We start from the raw sequence: 21,636 nt of genomic DNA, 5'->3' as shown, positions 1-21,636 counted from the left end.
CTGCTCCTGTGGCCCAATCAACGCAGCACACCAGCCTGGCGGCGCGCGTGGAGGAGAGCGCGCTCCGCAGCAAGGCGCTGAGCGCCGACATCCTGGAGAGGGAGACGGACATGGCCGTCAAGTGTGAACCGGACCGCTACGGCCTCAGAGACCTGCAGGAGCGGCAGGACCGCCTGGAGGTGAGGGGAGGGAGGGAGGAGGGGGGGGGGGGGGGGGGATGTGAGGGGAGGGAGGGGAGGGGAGGGGAGGGAGGTAAGGAGGGAGGGAGGGCTGAGGAAAAGTCCACATGATGGCAGCCACATCACAGTGTGATCACAACAATGCCGTATATATATAAACATTTAAGCGATACACACAGCGGTGTTAATACGATGCCGTATTTTCCGCCGTGTTTGTGGGCCGAAGCCCCCTGGTGTTAGCCCATTTTTGGCGGGAACCCCTTTTGGTGTTAGCATTATGTTATGCTTTAGCTATTGACAAATAGCAGATCTACAAGCTCATAGCACACCACCGAGTGGCGCGCTACGAGCTTGTAGGTCTGCTATTTTTTGAAAAATCGAAGAACGACTGACATAGAAACATAGCTTTTTCAGAAAACTATCAGGATGTAGAAGACATTTTTTTAAATCTGATCTCAGGTCAGAATGGGTTAGGGGAAGCCTCCCCCCCCTGTGGTCTCTCCTCTAACACATTGTTCCACAGTCTGTTTCCTGTTGTGCCAAATTTTCTCACATCCACAGCGAGGATGGAGAGGGCCCGGGCCAGACCCCGGCTTTGTGCGCTGTTTAATTTATGATATAAACTGTGCACCGTGCACAGTGCACACGCACACACACACGCACACGGACACACACACACACAGCGTGCAAATGTTTATTATTCACCAAGGATATTTGTTTATGTGTGTGTGAGTCACTGCTCACTGTGAGTGTTAACTGCGTGTGTGAGTGCGTGCGTGCATTACAAAGGTCCTATTCGGTGGGGTGTGTGTGTGTGTGTTGTATATGTCTCTATAGTTTAGGGGCTTAGAGGAGTTGTGTGAGTCATCTTTGGGCAGCGTTGTGTTTATCGCACGCACACACGCACACACACACAGCTGTCTGGCCGCGATACCATTGAAGAACAGAAATGACCTAATCTCCCCGTTCTGAAATAAGTGTGTCGTCAGAGGACAGGCATCCGGACCGCTACTCTGTGTTCCCGAGGCTAACCGTAGCTGAGAAACATTATAAAGCATCGCTCCCATTGAGACACTTTTTGCTTAACGCTATTAATTACTGCCTCGTCAAATGGAAGAGAGAGAGAGAGAGAGAGAAAGAAACAGCCAAGATTGCTTGCTGGCTATAGATTCCCGGGCCATATGCAGACCATATGGGGGTCTACATTGAACATTACGCTTAACCCATTTAGACCTGAGCTCGATTCTACAAATGTCTTCTCTGTCAGTGGTTCTCAATATTTCATTCCCCAGAAGCAAAGATATGAGTTTAAAAACGTTCGCTCTGAAATAATATATTCAAAGATTTGCGCCACATTTTCATGATTTAAAAAAAAAATAGCAGACCTACAAGCTCGTAGCGCAGCACTCGGTGCCGCACTACGAGCTTGTAGATCTGCTATTTTTCAATAGCTAAAGTATAACATAAAACACCAAAAGGGGTTCCCACCCAATATGGGATAAAGCGGCGGGGATGAACTCATGGTTTAGGGATCCTATATTTGACTGATCCCATTCCCTGGGATGACGAGATGATAGGTTCATATTTTGCAGAGGTGGAAAAAGTGTACAATACTGCAAATATAGAAATACTTGTCCGGAATACAACATTTACTTGATTAAAAGTACAAACGTATTCGTATCAAAATGTACTTAAAGTACAAAAAGTACTTTACTGTGCAGAATGTCCCATTTCACAAGTTTTCAAATAGCAGATCTACAAGCTCACAATGTGACGCATTGTGAGCTTGTAGATCGGCTATTTTCTAAAATAATAATAAAAAAAAGAACTATAGTAACTAAAGTTTTCAAATAATTGTAGTGGAGTAAAAGTAAAATATTTGCCTCTGACGTGTAGTGGAGTAGAAGTAAAAGTACTGACGTTTTAATACTAGTAAAATACTCTGCAGTGGCTCAGGGGTAGAGTGGCTGGATGGTAACCGTAAGGTTGCCAGTTCGAACCCGGGCTCCCCCAGAGTTAGTGTCCAAGTGTCCTTGAGACTCTGAACCCCTAATTGCTCCTGATGTGCTGGTTGGTGCCTTGCATGGTTTCCGCCGCCATCGGTGTGTGAATGGGTGTGTGAATGGGTGAATGTAATGCACAATCTATGTAAAGGTGTGTGAATGTGTGTGTGAATGGGTGAATGTAATGCACAATATATGTAAAGGTGTATGAATGTGTGTGTGAATGGGTGAATGTAATGCACAATCTATGTAAAGCGCCTTGGATAAAGGCGCTATATAAATGCACCATTTACCATTTACTTTACACCAGTGTTGTTTTTGGCAGCAACATTTGATTTTAGTTTTAGTCATAGTCTTTTGAATAGTTTTAATTTAATTTTAGTCACCTGGAATATTTTAGTGTTAGTCTAATTTTAGTCGACTAAATGTTAATTTACTGTAGTCGACGAAAATGTTTTTTTTTGGCGGGCCTTGATGCCGTCGTAATGACTGAGTTTACACTTAGCCACATTTTACCTTAGCCGGCACTTAGCCAACCTATACAAGCTCACAACGCGTCGCAACGCTTGTAGGTCGGCTATTTTCAGCATGCAACAAAGTGTAAAATGACTTATACTCTTGTCCACTAGTCCCTTCCTGACATTTTAGTCTAGTTTTTATTTGTTGATGAAATCGTCAGTATATTTAGTCATCGTAGCTTAATTAGTTAGTTTCTATTTAGTTTTTGTCAGTGAAAAAGGGTAGTCGACGAACATTTTTCGTCTTAGTTTTTAGTCGACGAAAACAACCCTGCTTTACACCAGCGTAATGGTGATGGTTAGTTACTTTACACCAGCGTCATGGTGATGGTTAGTTACTTTATACCAGTGTCATGGTGACGGTTCTCCCTCAGATGGACTACGAGGCCATGGCCGAGGAGGTGAAGGAGACGGAGCGCCTGGCCTCCCGCCTGGAGGCGCTGTGCCCAGAGAGGCTGAGCGCTCTGGGGGCAAAGATACGGGCCACGCTGCCAGGCTGGACGGAGGGCCACGGCAGGAGCATGGTGGAGAACAGAGGGAGGCTGCGGGAGTTCCTTCAGCTGCAGGACTTCTTCAGGAGATACCTCGCCATGATGTAAGGATAGAAACTCTCTCAACCTCAGATCAAATGCTTGGTTACGCTACGTCGTGCCCCCAACAAAATCTGAGGCTGGAAAAAAAAGCCTTGCTTATTTCGGACCCTATGGTCTTGGAATGACCTACAGACCAGACTCAAACTGGCTGCTGTGATTCCCCTGGTGAGCTTTAAAAGGATTGCCATCATGGGCACACTTCCCATACACTGCTCCTGCTTTGACGTATAGCAAATGTCTGCTTGCTTTTTAGTCTACTAGCAATTTCCGTTGCTTAGTTTTTATTTATTAGTCGCGTTACTAAACGTTCCTGTTCTCCCTTTAAGCTTCTTCGGTAGTGGGTACTGTATTTATGAGCATTGTATGTCTGTCACTTGTAAAAGAGAGTTGCACATGAAGGCTTTAGTTTCGACAGACTATATAGCGTCGCAGTCCCGCCCCCTCGAGAGACCCCGGAAAAGAATTCCCCGTTCATTTTCATCTTAGACTTTAAAAAAAAGTGTTTATTTAAAGATGTTTACGCCGCGGACAAAGCCAACTCGAGTTGTGACAAATCATGACAATAAACACAATGTTTTGGTCCGATCAAATAATTAGAAAAAATGTTTTGTTTTTCTTCTTAGAAATGATTTGATCAGCCCAAAACATTGTGTTTATTGTCATGATTTGTCACAACTCGAGTTGGCTTTGTCCGCGGCGTAAACGTCTTTAAATAAATACTTTTTGAAAAGTCTATGAGGAAAATGAACAGGGAATTGTTTTCCGGGTCGCATGACCCCCCCAGCCCCCTCTTGGTTGCATAAGCCCACTACCACGTCCATAGAACTGCCCAACATGTAAAGTTTCCCACTTAAACACTGGGTCGGGACTCAATTTGTGGGTCACAGACCATGCAAATGTTTTATGGGTCGCGACTCGAGTAAAAATCCCATTCGATTTTTCCAATATTTAAAAATATATCAAAAGATTTTTTTTTTTTTTTTTTAATAAAACATTTTTTTTATAATTGTATACATTTTAAAACAAACAAACAAAACAAAAATAATCCATGAATAAAACAGGAAATAATAATCAAGAAGTATAGTGAAAATAGCCATGCGTTTTGTAGATCTGATATTTTCACAGGTCCTGGGCAAAATCTATAATCTCTCTTTTGGGTCTCGACCTGAACAACTTTGGGAACCAGTGATGTAATAACCCATTTTGGCCGGGAACCCCTTTTAGTGGTTTAAACATTATGTTCTAATTTAGCTATTGAAAAATAGCAGATCTACAAAAAATCGTAAAAATGCGGCACAAATCTACGAATATATATTTCAGAGCGAACATTTTAACTAAAATATTGGCTTCTGGGGGGTCCCTGGAACAACATATTTTGAGATGGGGGTCCGTGGCCCAATAGATAATTCTGGGGGTCATTGACATGAAAAAGGTTGAGCACCGCTGACATATAGAAACATGGGTTTTTCAGATTTTTTTTTAGAATTAAGAAGCCTTTCTTTTATCGACCTCAGTCCAAAATGCGTTAAGAACAGGATGTTCTCGCTGTGGAGCCCACGGGGTCCCTACGGTGACATACAGTATGTCATTTTTGTAGCTGTGCTTTGAGGAGGTTAGTGTTAGTTTCCTGGGTCAGGCCCGTGTGACAAGACCAATGAGTGTCTGTGCACCGCAGTCAGTGGATCTGGTTAGTCTCATGTTTAGTGTATACATACGCATTGGATCTTCTCCTCATAACTCTCTTCTCCCGGTGCTAAACCACCCCTCCCTCCCCCTCCCTCCCCCGTCCCCCAGCTCGTGGACAGAAGACACCCGCGCGTGCATATTCTCCGACACTGCTCTGCATCTGGGGAAAGACGGACAGGAGTCGCTCGCGGCGAAGCTGGACCTGCAGATCGAGCAGAGGTTTGTGGCGTTTGAGGATCTGGCGGCCGCGGGGAGAGACCTGCTGGACACAGAGCACCACCTGGCTGAGATGGTGAGAAGGTTCTACGTCTACGCACTTATATGGTTCACAAGTTGATCTGGATTCAATTATTTTACATTATTATTATTATGTTTGAAAAATATCAATCAATCAATCAAAAACAACTTTTAAGAACACGATGTCTACCTCGGACGCAGTATTAATAGCACCTGCTATACCGGTGTATCTCCAAAGTTTTGTCATAAATTAATGCCCTATATTTTATTATTTGTCATATTACTATTTATTATTTATCGCCCCCAAAAGCAGAGACAATATTTTTGTTCAGGTTTTGGGGATTTGTTTTACCTATAGTAATATGACCAAATTAGCAATACCAGGTGTTATATAAAACATGTATGACTAAATAATTACATTTTGATCTATTAGACGTAGAATACAGGTTCTAAAATGGACATGTATACAAGGCTTCCAACCCGACAGTAACGATAAGATGACATAATTTATAAAGGATTACCGCCCGCCTGCCACCCTCTCTTTCCTAACCTCTTCTGCCACATGATTCACTGTACCACTGGACTACAGTAAACCAACACAGCAGTAGAACAGGACTACAGTAACACTGGACTACAGTAAACCAACACAGCAGTAGAACAGGACTACAGTAACACTGGACTACAGTAAACCAACACAGCAGTAGAACAGGACTACAGTAACACTGGACTACAGTAAACCAACACAGCAGTAGAACAGGACTACAGTAACACTGGACTACAGTAAACCAACACAGCAGTAGAACAGGACTACAGTACCACTGGACTACAGTAAACCAACACAGCAGTAGAACAGGACTACAGTAACACTGGACTACAGTAAACCAACACAGCAGTAGAACAGGACTACAGTAACACTGGACTACAGTAAATCAACACAGCAGTAGAACAGGACTACAGTAACACTGGACTACAGTAAATCAACACAGCAGTAGAACAGGACTACAGTAACACTGGACTACAGTAAACCAACACAGCAGTAGAACAGGACTACAGTAAACCAACAGAGCAGTAGAACAGGACTACAGTAAACCAACAGAGCAGTAGAACAGGCCCCATCATCAGTCAAACCCTGACATGCTCTCATGCTCACACATAGACATCAAAGGGGGCTTCAGCCCCCTACCCTTTTACCCGTCTGTAAAACAACTGCCCTCTCCAGACCACGAATGCAGCATTTACTACATGGTGGAAGAGATGCAAATGCCCTCCTCTCCTTTCCATGCCATATACTGGAAGGCAGCATTCAGGAGAATTGTTTGTTTCCCCCCGAAGTCTCCTGAACGTGAACACAGTATGTTGCGTTGAACAAGTTTGTTTAGAAATCCATGTCGTTACACCGCATCTCCACTAGCTAAAGAGTGCTGGCTTGCGCCCCGAAAATAGCTGATCTACAAGCTCACAACGCGCCGCGTTGCGGGGTGGCGCGGCGGGGCGGCGGTGGCTCAGGGGTAGAGTGCCTGGATGGTAAACGTAAGGTTGCCAGTTCGAACCCGGGCTCCCCCAGAGTTACTGTCGAAGTGTCCTTGAGCAAGACACTGAACCCCTAATTGCTCCCGATGTGCTAGTTGGTGCCTTGCAAGGTTTCCGCTGCCATCGGTGTATGAATGTGTGTGTGAATGGGTGAATGTAATGCACAATCTCTGTAAAGCGCCTTGGATAAAGGCACTATATAAATGCACCATTTACCATTTACCATTTGCCGCAGCGCGACGCGTTGTGAGCTTGTAGATCAGCTATTTTCGGCCAAAAGTGCCCTCTTTACGGGATTTCAGCCCCTGGCACTCTCTGCACGTCCCCTTCCTGACATTGCTCTCTCTCTCTCTCCACACATTCTCCTGCAGGTCCGAGAGCGAATGGAGGAGCTGAGGAGCATGCTGGCATGGATCTCGGTGCACTGGAGGGCTCAGAAACAACAGTGGCTTCTCAAGGTGAAGAGAGGCCCCGGGGAGCCCTGCAGCAGCTCACACCACCACGACAACATCTACTCCGAGGCCACGGTCGACACGCCCCCACACACACAGCAGGTATACATCTACTCAGAGTGCACGCCACCACACACACAGCAGGTATACATCTACTCAGAGTGCACGCCACCACACACACAGCAGGTATACATCTACTCAGAGTGCACGCCACCACACACACAGCAGGTATACATCTACTCAGAGTGCACGCCCCCACACACACAGCAGGTATACATCTACTCAGAGTGCACGCCCCCACACACACAGCAGGTATACATCTACTCAGAGTGCACGCCACCACACACACAGCAGGTATACATCTACTCAGAGTGCACGCCCCCACACACACAGCAGGTATACATCTACTCAGAGTGCACGCCACCACACACACAGCAGGTATACATCTACTCAGAGTGCACGCCCCCACACACACAGCAGGTATACATCTACTCAGAGTGCACGCCACCACACACACAGCAGGTATACATCTACTCAGAGTGCACGCCACCACACACACAGCAGGTATACATCTACTCAGAGTGCACGCCACCACACACACAGCAGGTATACATCTACTCAGAGGCCGTGCACGGTCGGCAGTGCACGCCACAACACACACAGCAGGTATAGTAGACCAGTGGTTCCCAAACCTTTTCATGCCAAGGACCCCCCAAATTGACACTAATTAGCCCCACAGACCCCCCCCCCCCCCCCCCCCCCCCATTTGAAAAGACTCCTCATAAGAGAAGATTTTTACGGCTCTATAGCAGTGATTCTCAACCCGTTTCATTTCAAGGACCCCCCAGTTTGACATGCGTTAGTCTACGGACCCCCCATTTAATGGCATATCTATATCTCTGGAACCCCACTTTATATAGTAAAATCAATGTTAATTTAACCCTGAGAGTGTACAAATGGAACCAAATGTACCCTGACATTTGGTTCCATTTGTACACTCTCAGAGTTACAGACCTGTCCGACAGGTCAATACTGACCTGTCGAAGATCTATCAAGATCGAAACGTTGTCGTTTAACTCAATAAAGTAATTCTTTACCAACAGAATGGTGTGCGGGCCCTATACCTCCTTCCATAATTGCCTTATTGGCCAATAAGGCACCCACTGTCGAGGTGCGTGTAAATAAGTATAATAAAAACCTCTCCCATCTCTCCGTCTTCACTGCAGAGTTCAACTCCTGACCCAGAGCCGTGCCGACCTCACCCGTCCCTCCTGGTACCGAGTGCCTGCGTAGACGTAGACGCACAAAGCGCGCCCGCGGACTGCCGGCCGCCACCCGCCGCCACGCTCGGCGAGCAGCAGCAGGGTGACGAGGCAGCGGACGCCGGCTACGAGGTCATGAACAGCATCGGCCCCCCGCGGGGGGGAGGTGACGCCACCACCACCTCTTCAGAGTCCCCCTGCAATAAGCTGCCCCCTGTGCTGGTCCTCAAAGACCCCAGTGGGTCTGCGTTGGGGGGCACGGTCAACCTCATCCTCAGCTTCGGACACTCTGGGGACAGCCGTGTGGAGGTGTTAGAGTCCCCTCCCATGATGGAGGAGGAGAGCTCTGAACCGCTCCACAGGGTGAGGGATGCATAGCGTTACCTTTTATGCACTCTGGGAGTCACTAATGAATTGCATTTTTATAGCGCTTTTCCAAGTGCTCAAAGGACTTTACAATGGTTCATTCATTCATACATTGGGAATACACTGTACACTTTCAACTCAGTGTCGCTATTTTGGGCTACGTCGAAATTTCTAACTTTGTCATTTAGGCCTGACGTCGAAATAAAAAAAACGTTCGCTCTGAAAGAATATATATTCAAAGATTTGTGCCGCATTTTTACGATTTTTCAAAAATAGCAGACCTACAAGCTAGCTGAGCTTGTAGATCTGCTATTTTTCAATAGCTAAAGTATAACATAATGATTAGTTAAAACACCAAAAGGGGTTCCCGCCCAGAATGGGTTAGCTATTTTGTGTGTTAAATTCAATGTTTCCCAAAATAAGTGAAAACAGCAGCTCTACAAGCATGCAATCTGATGTCACGATGCGTGAGCTTGAAGATTTGCTATATATACTATAGCCATATATCAATATTTTCGAAACACACAGACGTAAAGGGTGTTCAATAGCACTGATTTATGCCAAAAACCTCAAAAATGGAGTTATGAGGTTTCCTCCCGACAGCAATTATGTACGATGAAGTATAGGATGGTTAAATTGGCTAATGCTGTGGACAACTGGACAACACTCACACTCTCAGGACTGAAAGAGTCATCTATCCATATTCGCTTGTTGTTCCTGATGGAATGGCAAACAAAATAACTTCAATTTTTTTAATTGCTCCTTTTCCGCCTCTCCCTTTGCTATAGCCTCGTTGCATTTCCCACTGTCTTGGCCCTTCATTTCTGCCTCTTTCCCCTTCTCTTCCCTTCTATAGCCCAACACTGTGTCTCAATCTTCTGCCTGTAAAAGCTTTTGGAGGCGCTGCCAGGGGCTTTTGGAAAATACTTTGGGTAGTTTAAAGCGAAAGAGAAAGATTTATCGCCAGAGTACAGACGAGGTAACGTTGTGTGGCGTGAGTTATGGTTCTGCATGCTGCATCTAGTATAGAGTGATGAGTTGCATGCTGGGTGGGGAGGGGGGTTTGCAGTGTGGGGTGGGGGGGGGGGGGGGGGGGGGGCATGCTTTACTAACTCCTGCCACTAGTCCATTTTGACCTGAGATCAGATTCTAAAAATGTCTTCTACATCCAGACAGTTTTCTGAAAAAGCTATGTTTCTATGTCAGTCGTTCTTCGCTTTTTCCAAAAATAGCAGCTCCACTAGCGCGCCACTCGGTGGCGCGCTATGAGCTTGTAGATCTGCTATTTTTCAATAGCTGAAGCATAACATAATGCTAACACCAAAAGGGGTTCCCGCCCCAAAATGGGCTAGGCTAGATCCATGGTCTCCGTGAGAGAGTTACCTTTAAGCATTTACATTCAAAATCCTTTGTGTTAATATGTAATATTTCTTCAAGTTAAAATCGCTTATTTTAAATTGGTTTGGCATAATCTGCCATACAACCCCAGGCTGGCATCACACAGGGGGAATTACATGAGGCTTAACAACCCAGTAAAAAAGGCTAAAAGCTAATAAAACTCCCCTTCAAAAGAGAGGTAATGGCACTGAACATTTATATTTGTATATGTTGGACTTGTTAAGAGTCATTCTGAAGCCTACTCTGGAATGACATTTATTATTATTGTACTTTCAACATTGTCTTCATGTAAACGTACTTAGATGAATTTTCCCTTAAAGAGTTTCGACCCCAACATTGCACCTTGACCTTCAACCTGTAGGCCACATTCAACCTGGAATCACTACTGAGTGAGTTAAAAGAAAAACGTTATGATTTCACTTTTTGAAAGTTTGAAAAAAACTAGCTGATGTACAGTACAATGCAACACATTATGAGCTCATAGATTGGCTCCTCTCGCTATTGTACCATGAAGTATATATTATATATAGGGCTGGAGTGGTTAAGAGGAGACAGAAGCGTTTCAAATTGAAAGGTAGTGACGACATATTAAGGCACAGTCTGCCTGCTGTGAACAGTGTGCCTGCTGTGAACATGGACAGAAGCTCTCTCTCTCTCTCTTCTGGTGTCATTTTGCTGCGGGGCCCTGCCTGATGTAAGGCGGCTGTTGTTTGTCTCTCTCTCCAATGATGTGACCTCAACGCTTTACTTCCCGTGAAAGTTGCGCTCTCCAAAAAATGTCTCACAGCACAGCGGGCCGGGCCGGGGGCCGGGGGCCTGGATCATTGTAACACAGCCTCCTCGGTCATTAGACAAAAAGAACTGTTGCTGAACTTTCAAGACAGGCCCCCAGACTGCATGCTATGATTTATAGTCTGGGGCTGGCCCCGGCAACATGAGATTAGTCACAGAGTTGAAAGGTCAAGCCATTACAGCTGCATATGACGGCATGTTCAACCACACATGATTCTGATTAAGTCCTGCAAAGAGAAAGACTTACTATTGCAACCGTGTCTGTTCCTCTCTAATTGCTTTCGTCTCTTGTGTTCTTTAGTGCATTCACTTCGCTGACTGATTTTTTTTTTTTTTTAAGAAAAGCCTGTACATTGTGTGCTAGACCTGTGTGTGATTTGTGTGTGTAGGAAACGAGAGCCGATGTGTCATGTGTGTCACTGGAAGGTAGCCGATTGTCGCAGTCATTTCTGATCTTGTGTCATTATTCATCTGTAGCACATGTGAAAGGAGAACCAAGGAGCCTTTGTTTTTTTTACTGAGGCCTGCAGGGGCTTGGGGCCTGCAGTCTCTCTGGGCCTGCAGTCTCTCTGGGCTTGGGGCCTGCAGTCTCTCTGGGCCTGCAGTCTCTCTGGGCCTGCAGTCTCTCTGGGCTTGGGGCCTGCAGTCTCTCTGGGCCTGCAGTCTCTCTGGGCCTGCAGTCTCTCTGGGCTTGGGGCCTGCAGTCTCTCTGGGCCTGCAGTCTCTCTGGGCCTGCAGACTCTCTGGGCCTGCAGTCTCTCTGGGCTCTGGGCCTGCAGTCACTCTGGGCCTGCAGTCTCTCTGGGCTTGGGGCCTGCAGACTCTCTTGGCTTGGGGCCTGCAGGGGCTTGGGGCCTGCAGTCACTCTGGGCCTGCAGTCTCTCTGGGCTCTGGGCCTGCAGTCTCTCTGGGCTTGGGGCCTGCAGTCTCTCTGGGCTTGGGGCCTGCAGTCACTCTGGGCTCTGGGCCTGCAGTCTCTCTGGGCTTGGGGCCTGCAGGGGCTTGGGGCCTGCAGTCTCTCTGGGCTTGGGGCCTGCAGGGGCTCTGGGCCTGCAGTCTCTCTGGGCTCTGGGCCTGCAGTCTCTCTGGGCTTGGGGCCTGCAGGGGCTTGGGGCCTGCAGTCTCTCTGGGCTTGGGGCCTGCAGGGGCTTGGGGCCTGCAGTCTCTCTGGGCTTGGGGCCTGCAGTCACTTTGGGCTCTGGGCCTGCAGTCTCTCTGGGCTTCAGCATCTGCAATAAAGCTCTCGCCGTTCAGTTGAAATAAGACGTCAACACACACATGTGGACTAATGCCTCTTTCCTCTCCTTTCTATAGGTAAGTACCTATTTGCACGTGACGGATAACACCAACATGGCTCTGACCCCCGTATATGAGAGCATCACGCTCCCCCGCCTGCAGACCGCCCGCCCCGCTTCCTCAGTCTCGGCCTCCTCCTCCTCTCTGTCCTGGTTCTCCCCTTCACCGCCTTCCTCCTCGCCGCCGCACGCGCCCCAGGAGGCGCCCGCCGCCGCCGCCTGGGGCGAGCGGCCGCGGAGCGGCAGCAGTTCCATCTTCAGCAGCCTGAAGAGAATGGGCAAGAAGCGCAAGTGGAAAAGAGACGCTCGCCGACACTCCATCCAGAAGATCATGGGGGTGGAGGAGTGTGGCAGTGGCGACGCGGCGCAGGCGCGACACTGCGCTTGCGAGCCGGTCGTGTATGACACGCGGACGTGGCCGCTCAAGGAGGGCAGGAGCAGAAAGAAGAACGCCGCTGCGGCGGTGAGTGCAGCCGCTGGGGGCGGAGTAGAACTCACGGCTTATGTGAGGAATCCACTGCTGAAGGACATTGATGTGGAGTGCCCGTACGCCGTGTCGGAGGACCCGTCCGTCGGGGCCCCCTCCACCGGCCCGGTGAGGAGCCACTGCAGACTGCTCTCCTTGGGCTCCGTTCTGAGCTTCGAGCTGCCCAAGGACGTGAGTCTGATCCCCAGCATCCAGGACATCATCACTATAGCTCACCCGGAGGCCAAGACTCATCCCGACCAGCAGAGACACTCGGTGTTGAGTTCGTTCAGACGGACCCGTCCGCCTGCTCCTCCCGACACGCGGAGCAGCCCGGCAGCGGACAGCGTCGACGTGGCGAAAGGCCTTCCCGAATCACTCGCCCAACGGGTGGTCGTTGTGAAAGATCTGCCTCGCGGTGTGGACACGGGGCTCCGCTCGCCGACACCTCCTCCTTCCCTAGAGGAGGACGAGGATCAGGCCGTGCCTCATGGCGACAACCTGTCCGAGCTCAGCTGCTCCGGCGTCGTCAGTTTGCACGCGGAAAGAGATCAGGAGTGGGACTGTGAGTACGATGGGAGGGAGCAGAGCGACGGTGGACCGTCCCCAGCATGTGGAGGCAGCCCTCTACACGAGGCCCGACCCCACTGCTGCACTGAGAGCGCACATCATCACGACTGCCTCAGTGTACACACGCTCCTTAAAGACCTACACGGACACCAGTATCACCAGGCCGGCGTTGGACACGAGGAGAGCACCGGCCTTCAGCTGGCACAGGGTCCACAGAGCCAACAGGCCTCTCACATGGTGGTCAACCTCAAGTCCACCATGAGCATCAGCGTTCGAGAGGACTCCGTGGACTCCGGGGTGTCCAGCAGCTCTGGCAGCTTCAAGCTGTGCACCGAGGCTCCGTGCATCGTGGAGGACAACCCCCAGCCCAGGGCAGTGGTCGGGAGGCTGGTGTCCTCCACCGAGGCTCCGTGCGTCGTGGACAATCCCCAACCCAGGGCAGTGGTCACCGGGAGGCTGGTGTCCTCCTCCACCGAGGCTCCGTGCGTCGTGGACAACCCCCAACCCAGGGCAGTGGTCGGGAGGCTGGTGTCCTCCTCCACCGAGGCTCCGTGCGTCGTGGACAACCCCCAGCCCAGGGCAGTGGTCACCGGGAGGCTGGTGTCCTCCACCGAGGCTCCGTGCGTCGTGGACAACCCCCAACCCAGGGCAGTGGTCGGGAGGTTGGTGTCCCTGGAAGTAGGGGGGATAGTAGCGGAGCGCTCGAAGGCGAGGACGAACAGCGCGGAGGTGGAGCCCGTCCACCCGGACCACCAGCAGTTCGAGGAGGTGGAGGAGGAGCTGGAGGACATCTGGAACCGCACCAACAGCTACAGGCAGAGCATCTGCTCGGACATCATGTATCAGCCCCACCCGGAGGAGGAGGAGGTCGAGACGACGCGACCGGAGCAGCCCAACGACGACGCCGCCGCCTCCGGCTCCTCCCCGGGGGCGTCTACAGGAACGGTGCTCTACAGGAACCTGATCACGGCCTCGGCGCCCAACCTGCTGGTGGCCCAGTTCACGCTGCCGTCCTCCGTCCAGAACCTGCTGGCCCGGGACAAAGAAGAGCAGAGTCCAAATAAAGACCAACGGCGCCCTCCTCTTCTTCTTCTGGCCAATAAGGGAGACAGGAGGTCCTGGGCGGCCTTTCCCAACAGCGCCGCCGCCGACCCGGACCAACCCGACTGCACGCCTTCTTCTTCTTCCTCTGTGGTGAACGAGACGGCGTCGGACCCCGTGAAGCTGCCGAATATCGAAGATACTGAACGATACATTTACCAATATAGAGAGGAGGAGGAAGAGGAGGAGGAGGAGGAGGGGGTGGAGAAGCCTGCAGGCTGTTGGAAGGTGAGGTTTACGTTTGATACACTGTGATGTCGCACCATATTTTATTCCACCTCTCTTGTCACGAGACATTTTTATAGTAAGTATATCATGGTTCATGAAGTACACAGTGGAATTCTAAATTCAAAAAAGTGCAAAAGTATTGGCATCAAAATGTACTAACAAAGTACCAAAAGTAAAAGTACTCATTATGCATTATTTTCAAATGTATACAAAATATTTTGAAAATAGCAGATGGAGTAAAAAGTACAATATTTGCCTCTGAGATGTAGTGGAGTATAAGTAAAAGTACTGAAAAAATACCACAAAATGGTACAGTACTTAAGTAAATTGACTTGATTGATTGATTATGTTATGCTTTAGCTATTGAAAAATAGCAGACCTACAAGCTCATAGCGCGCTACGAGCTTGTAGGTCTGCTATTTTTGAAAAATCGAAGAACGACATTTTTAGGATCTGATCTCAAGTCAAAATGGGTTAAGAATGCAGCAGGAATCCATGAATATGTGACCGGTGGACATGGTGACATTGGGCTGACCTTGTTGTCCTCAACAGGACCAATCAATGAGCTTCATGCTGTCGGACCACATGGCTCTGGACGGGTTCTGTCAGCAGCAGAGGATGGCCTCACAGAGTCTGGAGGATGTGGAGGAGCAGTACCAACTGATGGCCACAGGGGGGCGATGTAACAGCATGGTGAGATTCCACGGAATAAGATCCATGCATTATAATTAGGGAAAAGTAGTGAAATGTGTGGCAAATCTGGAAAGAAAGAGACGCTTACAACTAGCTTTCTTCACATATGTGTTCATAAAGGTGTCTATAATCACATATACATTTGTTCCAACCCAACTCCCTTGGGAAACTTTGTGACAGCTGCTGAAAGTTGGGGTACCATTAACAACCAGGCAAAGGCAAAGAATCCAAATTTAAAGTAGCAGCCGAATTTAGCCCAAGGAGTATTTTCGTGCAAAACTAATGCTTGGAATTGATTCAGCATCATGAAAACCCCACAGTTTGACATTTCACATGCTACTTAAAGCATAATGATTTATTTGGAATTTTGCCTTATATTGGTTGTTAACTTTCAGCAGCTGTCACAAGGTTTCCCAAGGAAGTTGGGTTGGAACAAATGTATAATGTTATAGTAGACACCTTTCCTTTGTGAACACATTTGTGAAGAAAGCTAGTGGTAAGCATTTCTTTTGCAGATTTTGCCACACATTTAGCTAATTTTCTCTAACTAATTACATGTACTCAGACCTCACTGAAATAAAATTAAATATGAAAGCCTGGCAAATTGCTTGTTTAACCCATTTGGGGCGGGAACCCCTTTTGGTGTTAGCATCATGTTATGCTTTAGCTATTGAAAAATAGCAGATCTACAAGCTCATAGCGCGCCACCGAGTGGCGCGCTACGAGCTTGTAGGTCTGCTATTTTTGAAAAATCGTACAAATATTTATTTCAGAAAACTGGAGGATTTACTGTAATGTGTTAATGTGTTAATGTAATACGGAGATTTCTCTGTCCAAATCGTTGTGTGTGACCCTAACAGAATGGAAAGGCCGAGCTCCAGTCTATGGAGGGAACCCTCGAGAGGAAACAGAAGTTACAGCTGGGAGGAAAGAAAGTGAGAAGGCCTATAAGCTGCTTTTCAACGTTTATGAGCAGGCAGTAGTCAGAAGAACAGTGAGAGTTTTACAGCATTGATCTGGTTTTCCACATGCAGGCACAATCCCGCGCCTGGAATTCCTACCATGCCGTCCTACACAGACACACCCTGTGCTTTTACCAGGACAGAAAGGACACATTAAGGGTAGGTGGGAACGGAAAAGGGATTCTGGCGAATCATGCTGAAATTGGGTCAAAACGGTCTATACTCGGGTTCATGTGTTTGGTTCCGACGGAGCATTGGTCCGAACGACAACCTACCGCAAACCCTCTCCCTAACCCTAACCTCCCACGGGGCAGCACACCTAAACCTAACCCCAACCCTAACCCCAACCTCCCACGGGGCAGCACACCTAAACCTAACCCCAACCCTCACCCTAACCCCAACCTCCCACGGGGCAGCACACCTAAACCTAACCCCAACCCTAACCTCCCCCGGGGCAGCACACCTAAACCTAACCCTCACCCTAACCCCAACCTCCCACGGAGCAGCACACCTAAACCTAACCCCAACCCTCTCCCTAACCCCAACCTCCCACGGAGCAGCACACCTAAACCTAACCCCAACCCTCACCCTAACTCCAACCTCCCCCGGGGCAGCACACCTAAACCTAACCCCAACCCTCACCCTAACCCCAACCTCCCACGGGGCAGCACACCTAAACCTAACCCCAACCCTCACCCTAACCCCAACCTCCCCCGGGGCAGCACACCTAAACCTAACCCCAACCCTCTCCCGACCCCCAACGCACCTCAGACCAATGCTCCTAAGTTCGAACCAATGCTCCGTCGGACCATAGTATGCCTCCCCAATACTCAATAACGGTCCATTTGTGTCGTGAACCTGCACAGAGTTCGTTATGTGGCCTGCCGCTAAACCTCATCGGAGCCGAGTGCGCACCAGTCCCAGAGTACACCAAAAAGCCCAACTGCTTCAGTTTGCGGTGAGAACACAAACCACCATGAACGCTATACTATACAATACAATATAATACAAATAAATGTGTCCAATATAAGGTAAATGGTGCATTGTTATATAAATAAATCCAAGGCACTTTACATAGATTGTACATTACATTCACCCATCCACGCACACATTCATACACATCATTTTATGGCAGCTAACCGTGCAAAGCACCTTTTAATGAATAAAGTCAATGGAATCAGATACAGAAGAGGTTCTGGCTATTTGTGGCATCCCAGACACGTTTGAAAAGCACCAAACTGCTGCGCTGTGCCTGAATTCCTTACACAGAGTCTGTGACAGCTGTGTTTTCTGACCTTCAGGTTGCGTGACGGTTCCGAATACCTGCTCAACGCCTGCTCACGCTTCATGATGAAGAAATGGATGTTGAAGTTACAAGCAAATGCTGGTATATAGAACGTGAATTCTTCAATACACTGTAGTGTACAGTATATATAGACGAATCCACAGAGGGGTGCCCTGGGTGTGGCCATGTCTGAGATGTAGGCTGTACTGTTAACTGATTAGCTACACCTGGCCTAGTAGGGCTTTGAGCAACTAGTCGACTATTCAACTAAATCCACGAGTTGACCTCGTTGGTACGAGTTGACTAGTTGATAAGAAGGAGAAAAAGTTATTTTTTTCTCCCGTTTTTGTAGGCCTCAAGATCAGCTAGAATGCTAGATTATAGTCACCAATGTACAGTTTTTAAATGTACAACTTTTTTTTTCTTCTTTTTTTTACATAATAGGTAGTTAAACAACTAGTCCTGTAGGCCAGGTGTAGCTAATCAGTTAAGGTACACCTCAGCAATGGCCGTGCCCAGGGCACCCCTCTGTGGATTCGTCTATCTAGGGGAATAATCATCTGTATGCAAAACAAAGTAATTGACTCATTTGATAACCCTCAACAGGTTTCAGTGAAGCGGTCCCTTCAGTGATTGACTCAATTGATAACCCTCAACAGGTTTCAGTGAAGCGGTCCCTTCAGGTGTCTTCACGTCAACGTTCCCGAGGTGCAAAGCCACAAGCAGTGGCCACGCTAAAGAGATCGTTGTCCTCACCAGAGATCACAGTCACACATTACAAAGGGAGCGCTTACATAATATCTCATCTTCATACACAAGTCCCTGTGGTAAGAACTGTACGTATTCCTGTTTATTTTGCCTTTCAATCTAACAGTTACAGTAAACTATTCGCTGGAGGGGGTGGGTGGAAAATCCATGCCTCTGCTTTATGACCCAGTTAATTTCTATACATTTGCACATAATAATATGAAATTTGTCCTCAATTAGCTAGCAGTACTAGAGTTCTCAACGGGCCTGAACATTAACCCGGTCCTAACTGGTCTGGCCCGAGGCCCGGCCCGGCACGACTAATTGGCATACATTTTAGGACCGGCCCGGCCTAAACTGCTTAAAAAGTCCGGCCTAAAAGCGTCGGGTAAGGTGGGATTTAGATAGAATGAGAACTCTATCACAGAATAAAATATGAAACGCCAGTCAGCACCATCTTCATAATAGATAAATACACAGAACAGACAGACAGAACAGAAAACAGCCCGGCCCTACTAATTAGCATACATTTTGAGAACAAGATACAATTTGAGAACTCTAAGTAGCGGCTAACCAGCCACTGGTGACCTTCTGTTTCCCAGTCTCTTTTTTTTCCCTCTCTCGTTTCCTTCAATGCTCCTGCCTTGCTCACTGTGTTTTTGTTGCCCTCTATAGATGATGACTTCGGCAGCCTGAAGCGGACTACGACTCAGCGACTTTCCAAGGGCACCACCAGAGACACCAGCACCTCTTCCCCTGCGTACAGCAGTCAGGGCACCAGAAACACCAGCACTTCTTCCCCTGCTCCCTCCCCTGCGTACAGCACTCAGGAGGACTGGCTCAGCGACAAGCGTCGCTCCCACTCATTCACCTCAGGTACATGTTCAACCACCACTGCTGCTGCTTGGCCACTATAGCTGTTCAACTGAAGAAAAAAAGCACATTGGAACGGCATGGCTCCCATGGAGATCTTTGGACGTCAGTTGTCAATTAACTGTATCTAAGACATATGACGCCACAATTTGGGCAAGCTTTCAGCTCGATCAGAGCATCCTTTGAAGTTCATTATGAAATTAAAGTAGAGGTAAAAATGTGAAAGAGACGAAAGCACCCCTCGGGGGTTTGCTTCCTTCATACCTGAAAGAATCTGTAACCTCCTCTTCTCCCAGCTGTGCCCGTCAGCTTTGAGTGTAATCCATATAGTAATCATGTACTGTATATTATTTTATTTCCAAACCACCGTATGCAAGGGGTACAATTTCTATGCAAATTTGAAAGGGGTCAAAATAACCATAGCCTGTCCCCTGCAAAAGTCTACGTTGGAGGCAGTTGGACAACTAACTGTTGTCTGCTGTCGGAACCCGAACACATGCGCAGTCGCACACAAACAGTGCCGTTTTGATTATATCACTGGGAAAAGCAACAATAGCGGACCTACATGCTGCTATACAACACAGTATAAATCAGGCTTAAGCGGTGGTTAAGTGGTCCCAGACAGTGAAGTGAAAACACGTCATAGAGACATAGACTGACACCACGCTAGACAGGAACGCCCATAAACGTCACATCCGGTTTTAGCCCGGGGTAAGAACTTTCTACGGCTGCCAATGCAACTTGGTCCAATCCTTAATCACATACGGACAAACATCTATGCCGATAATATCTAACTTGCGGAGGTAGCGTGCCTCGTCCACGGGCAACAGATCTTTCAACGTATGGCATTGCAAATACGTTTGATAATCGCTACTCTGCGCAATATTGTTTTGGAAATGCCGCAAATTGCATCGCAGTGAACGAGAGCAAATCACAACTCACCCCGGGGGTGGGCGGAGTCACAGCTTGACGCTCTGAATAAGCACCGTGATGTCAGTGTATATGACCAACACCTTTCATATTTTTGTTCCAACAGCGACGTACCAGCGGATCAGGCCAGCGGCGCTGCAGGCGCCCCCTGGAGGCAGAGGGCAGGAAGTGGGCTCCAGCTACTCTGTGACTCTGGTTATAGGAGACAAGTCGTCAGACAGTCCGTCCGCCGGCGCTGAGCGCCCCCTGCAGGCCACCGTGGGGTGGCCGCAGACTGCCGTCCAGGTCCAGCAGGACTGTGGCGCTCTGAGGAGCTACGCCAGCCTGCCGCGGCCTCGCAACAAGTCCGTCTTCAAGAAATTCTTCGGGAAAAAGGACGGACACCTCTGAGCCCTGGACGAGCTCTATAAAAAAGGCCTGGTGTATACGTGCGTTGCGGTGTTGCGAGTTGAAAATATCAGATCTACGAGCTCGCAACGCGCTGTGAGCTCGTGGGTCTAATGTCGATGTGCAACACGACGCACACCCGCGTATCAACCAGGAATCACGGTTTTGCAGATCATATATTTTGTAATGTGCAGTGCACAATTTCTTCTTCTTTTTACTATATAGACTTTTATATTTATGTTTGGCAGAGTTACCATGGTTTTATTTTTGCGTCAGGTGTTGTTGTGTTGTGTTATGTGTTTTAAGAATTCAAGGGAAATAACACTTTTTAAAGTCATTGTTCCTTTTAAATAATTTACACAAGTCTGTTCACATGATTTTCTTGATAGATCTCTTGAGTGTAATAAGGAATACATTCTCTGTGTGTGCACTGTGTGGCTGTAGATTTGCCCGACAATATCACAATTCATCGGCTGTAAAGTATTTTGAAGGTTTTATTCTTATTAAATTGCCCAATTGTTTGATAAACAGTTATGAACATACCCAAATCTACCCAAAGTAGACACTGCTTAGTGGAGACGCTCAGTTGGAAGAATAACCTCATATAATTGATAGTACGACCAGGAATTGACCATACAGGATAATGTACTAATTTCATTTAATGTGCAAGTTTCCCCAATTCACTTATGAATGTATAATTACATGGTAATACATGCACAAAAAGACATTCTTACTCTAACATAATCAGCAGTTTGACACTGCCTGTGCTTATTGTTGTAATGTTGACACAATCCTTTATTGCTACTTTTTAGAAAAGGATGGTCATATTCATAATTAAACAATTGAAATTGGCACCTAACATCTGTGTACGGTATTATTCTGGAGTGTTTCATATATTAATTTGTTTTTGATAAGATAATAGAACACATAACAGCATGCTGAGCTTGTGGATCAGAATTTATTTTGTGCCTACAGTATAATGACATGCCCAAAATTGGGATGACAGGGTTAAAGTGGTTAGTGGTTAGCTATAAAAAACCTTAATCTGGAGACTGGTAAATTATCGACTGTATACTGGTGGCA

General features: G+C 47.8%; 1 protein-coding gene across 3 annotated transcripts in view; it reads left to right on the top strand.

Moving 5' to 3' along the window:
- mymx (myomixer) overlaps positions 1 to 21,404 on the top strand; it is a 28,392-nt gene extending 6,988 nt beyond the window's left edge. Inside the window, exons 5-19 of one of the 3 annotated variants that reach the window (XM_083775683.1) lie at positions 27 to 179; positions 3,075 to 3,295; positions 5,088 to 5,271; positions 7,118 to 7,300; positions 8,425 to 8,823; positions 9,683 to 9,805; positions 12,331 to 14,676; positions 15,229 to 15,369; positions 16,230 to 16,304; positions 16,404 to 16,490; positions 17,198 to 17,289; positions 17,633 to 17,718; positions 18,276 to 18,443; positions 19,039 to 19,239; positions 20,273 to 21,404. In XM_083775683.1, the coding sequence (XP_083631809.1) occupies positions 27 to 179; positions 3,075 to 3,295; positions 5,088 to 5,271; positions 7,118 to 7,300; positions 8,425 to 8,823; positions 9,683 to 9,805; positions 12,331 to 14,676; positions 15,229 to 15,369; positions 16,230 to 16,304; positions 16,404 to 16,490; positions 17,198 to 17,289; positions 17,633 to 17,718; positions 18,276 to 18,443; positions 19,039 to 19,239; positions 20,273 to 20,556 (4,743 nt within the window). In that variant the 3' untranslated portion in view covers positions 20,557 to 21,404. Of the gene's footprint in view, positions 1 to 26; positions 180 to 3,074; positions 3,296 to 5,087; positions 5,272 to 7,117; positions 7,301 to 8,424; positions 8,824 to 9,682; positions 9,806 to 12,330; positions 14,677 to 15,228; positions 15,370 to 16,229; positions 16,305 to 16,403; positions 16,491 to 17,197; positions 17,290 to 17,632; positions 17,719 to 18,275; positions 18,453 to 19,038; positions 19,240 to 20,272 lie in introns of all 3 variants that reach the window. The other 2 variants (XM_083775682.1, XM_083775684.1) reach the window with 2 other exon arrangements.
- The last annotated feature ends 232 nt before the right edge of the window (positions 21,405 to 21,636 follow it).

This window comes from Protomyctophum parallelum (assembly GCF_964188405.1).
Source record: "Protomyctophum parallelum genome assembly, chromosome: 10".
Taxonomy (NCBI): domain Eukaryota; kingdom Metazoa; phylum Chordata; class Actinopteri; order Myctophiformes; family Myctophidae; genus Protomyctophum; species Protomyctophum parallelum.
Note: the sequence above shows the minus strand (reverse complement) of the source record. Positions and strands in the feature narration are given on the sequence as shown.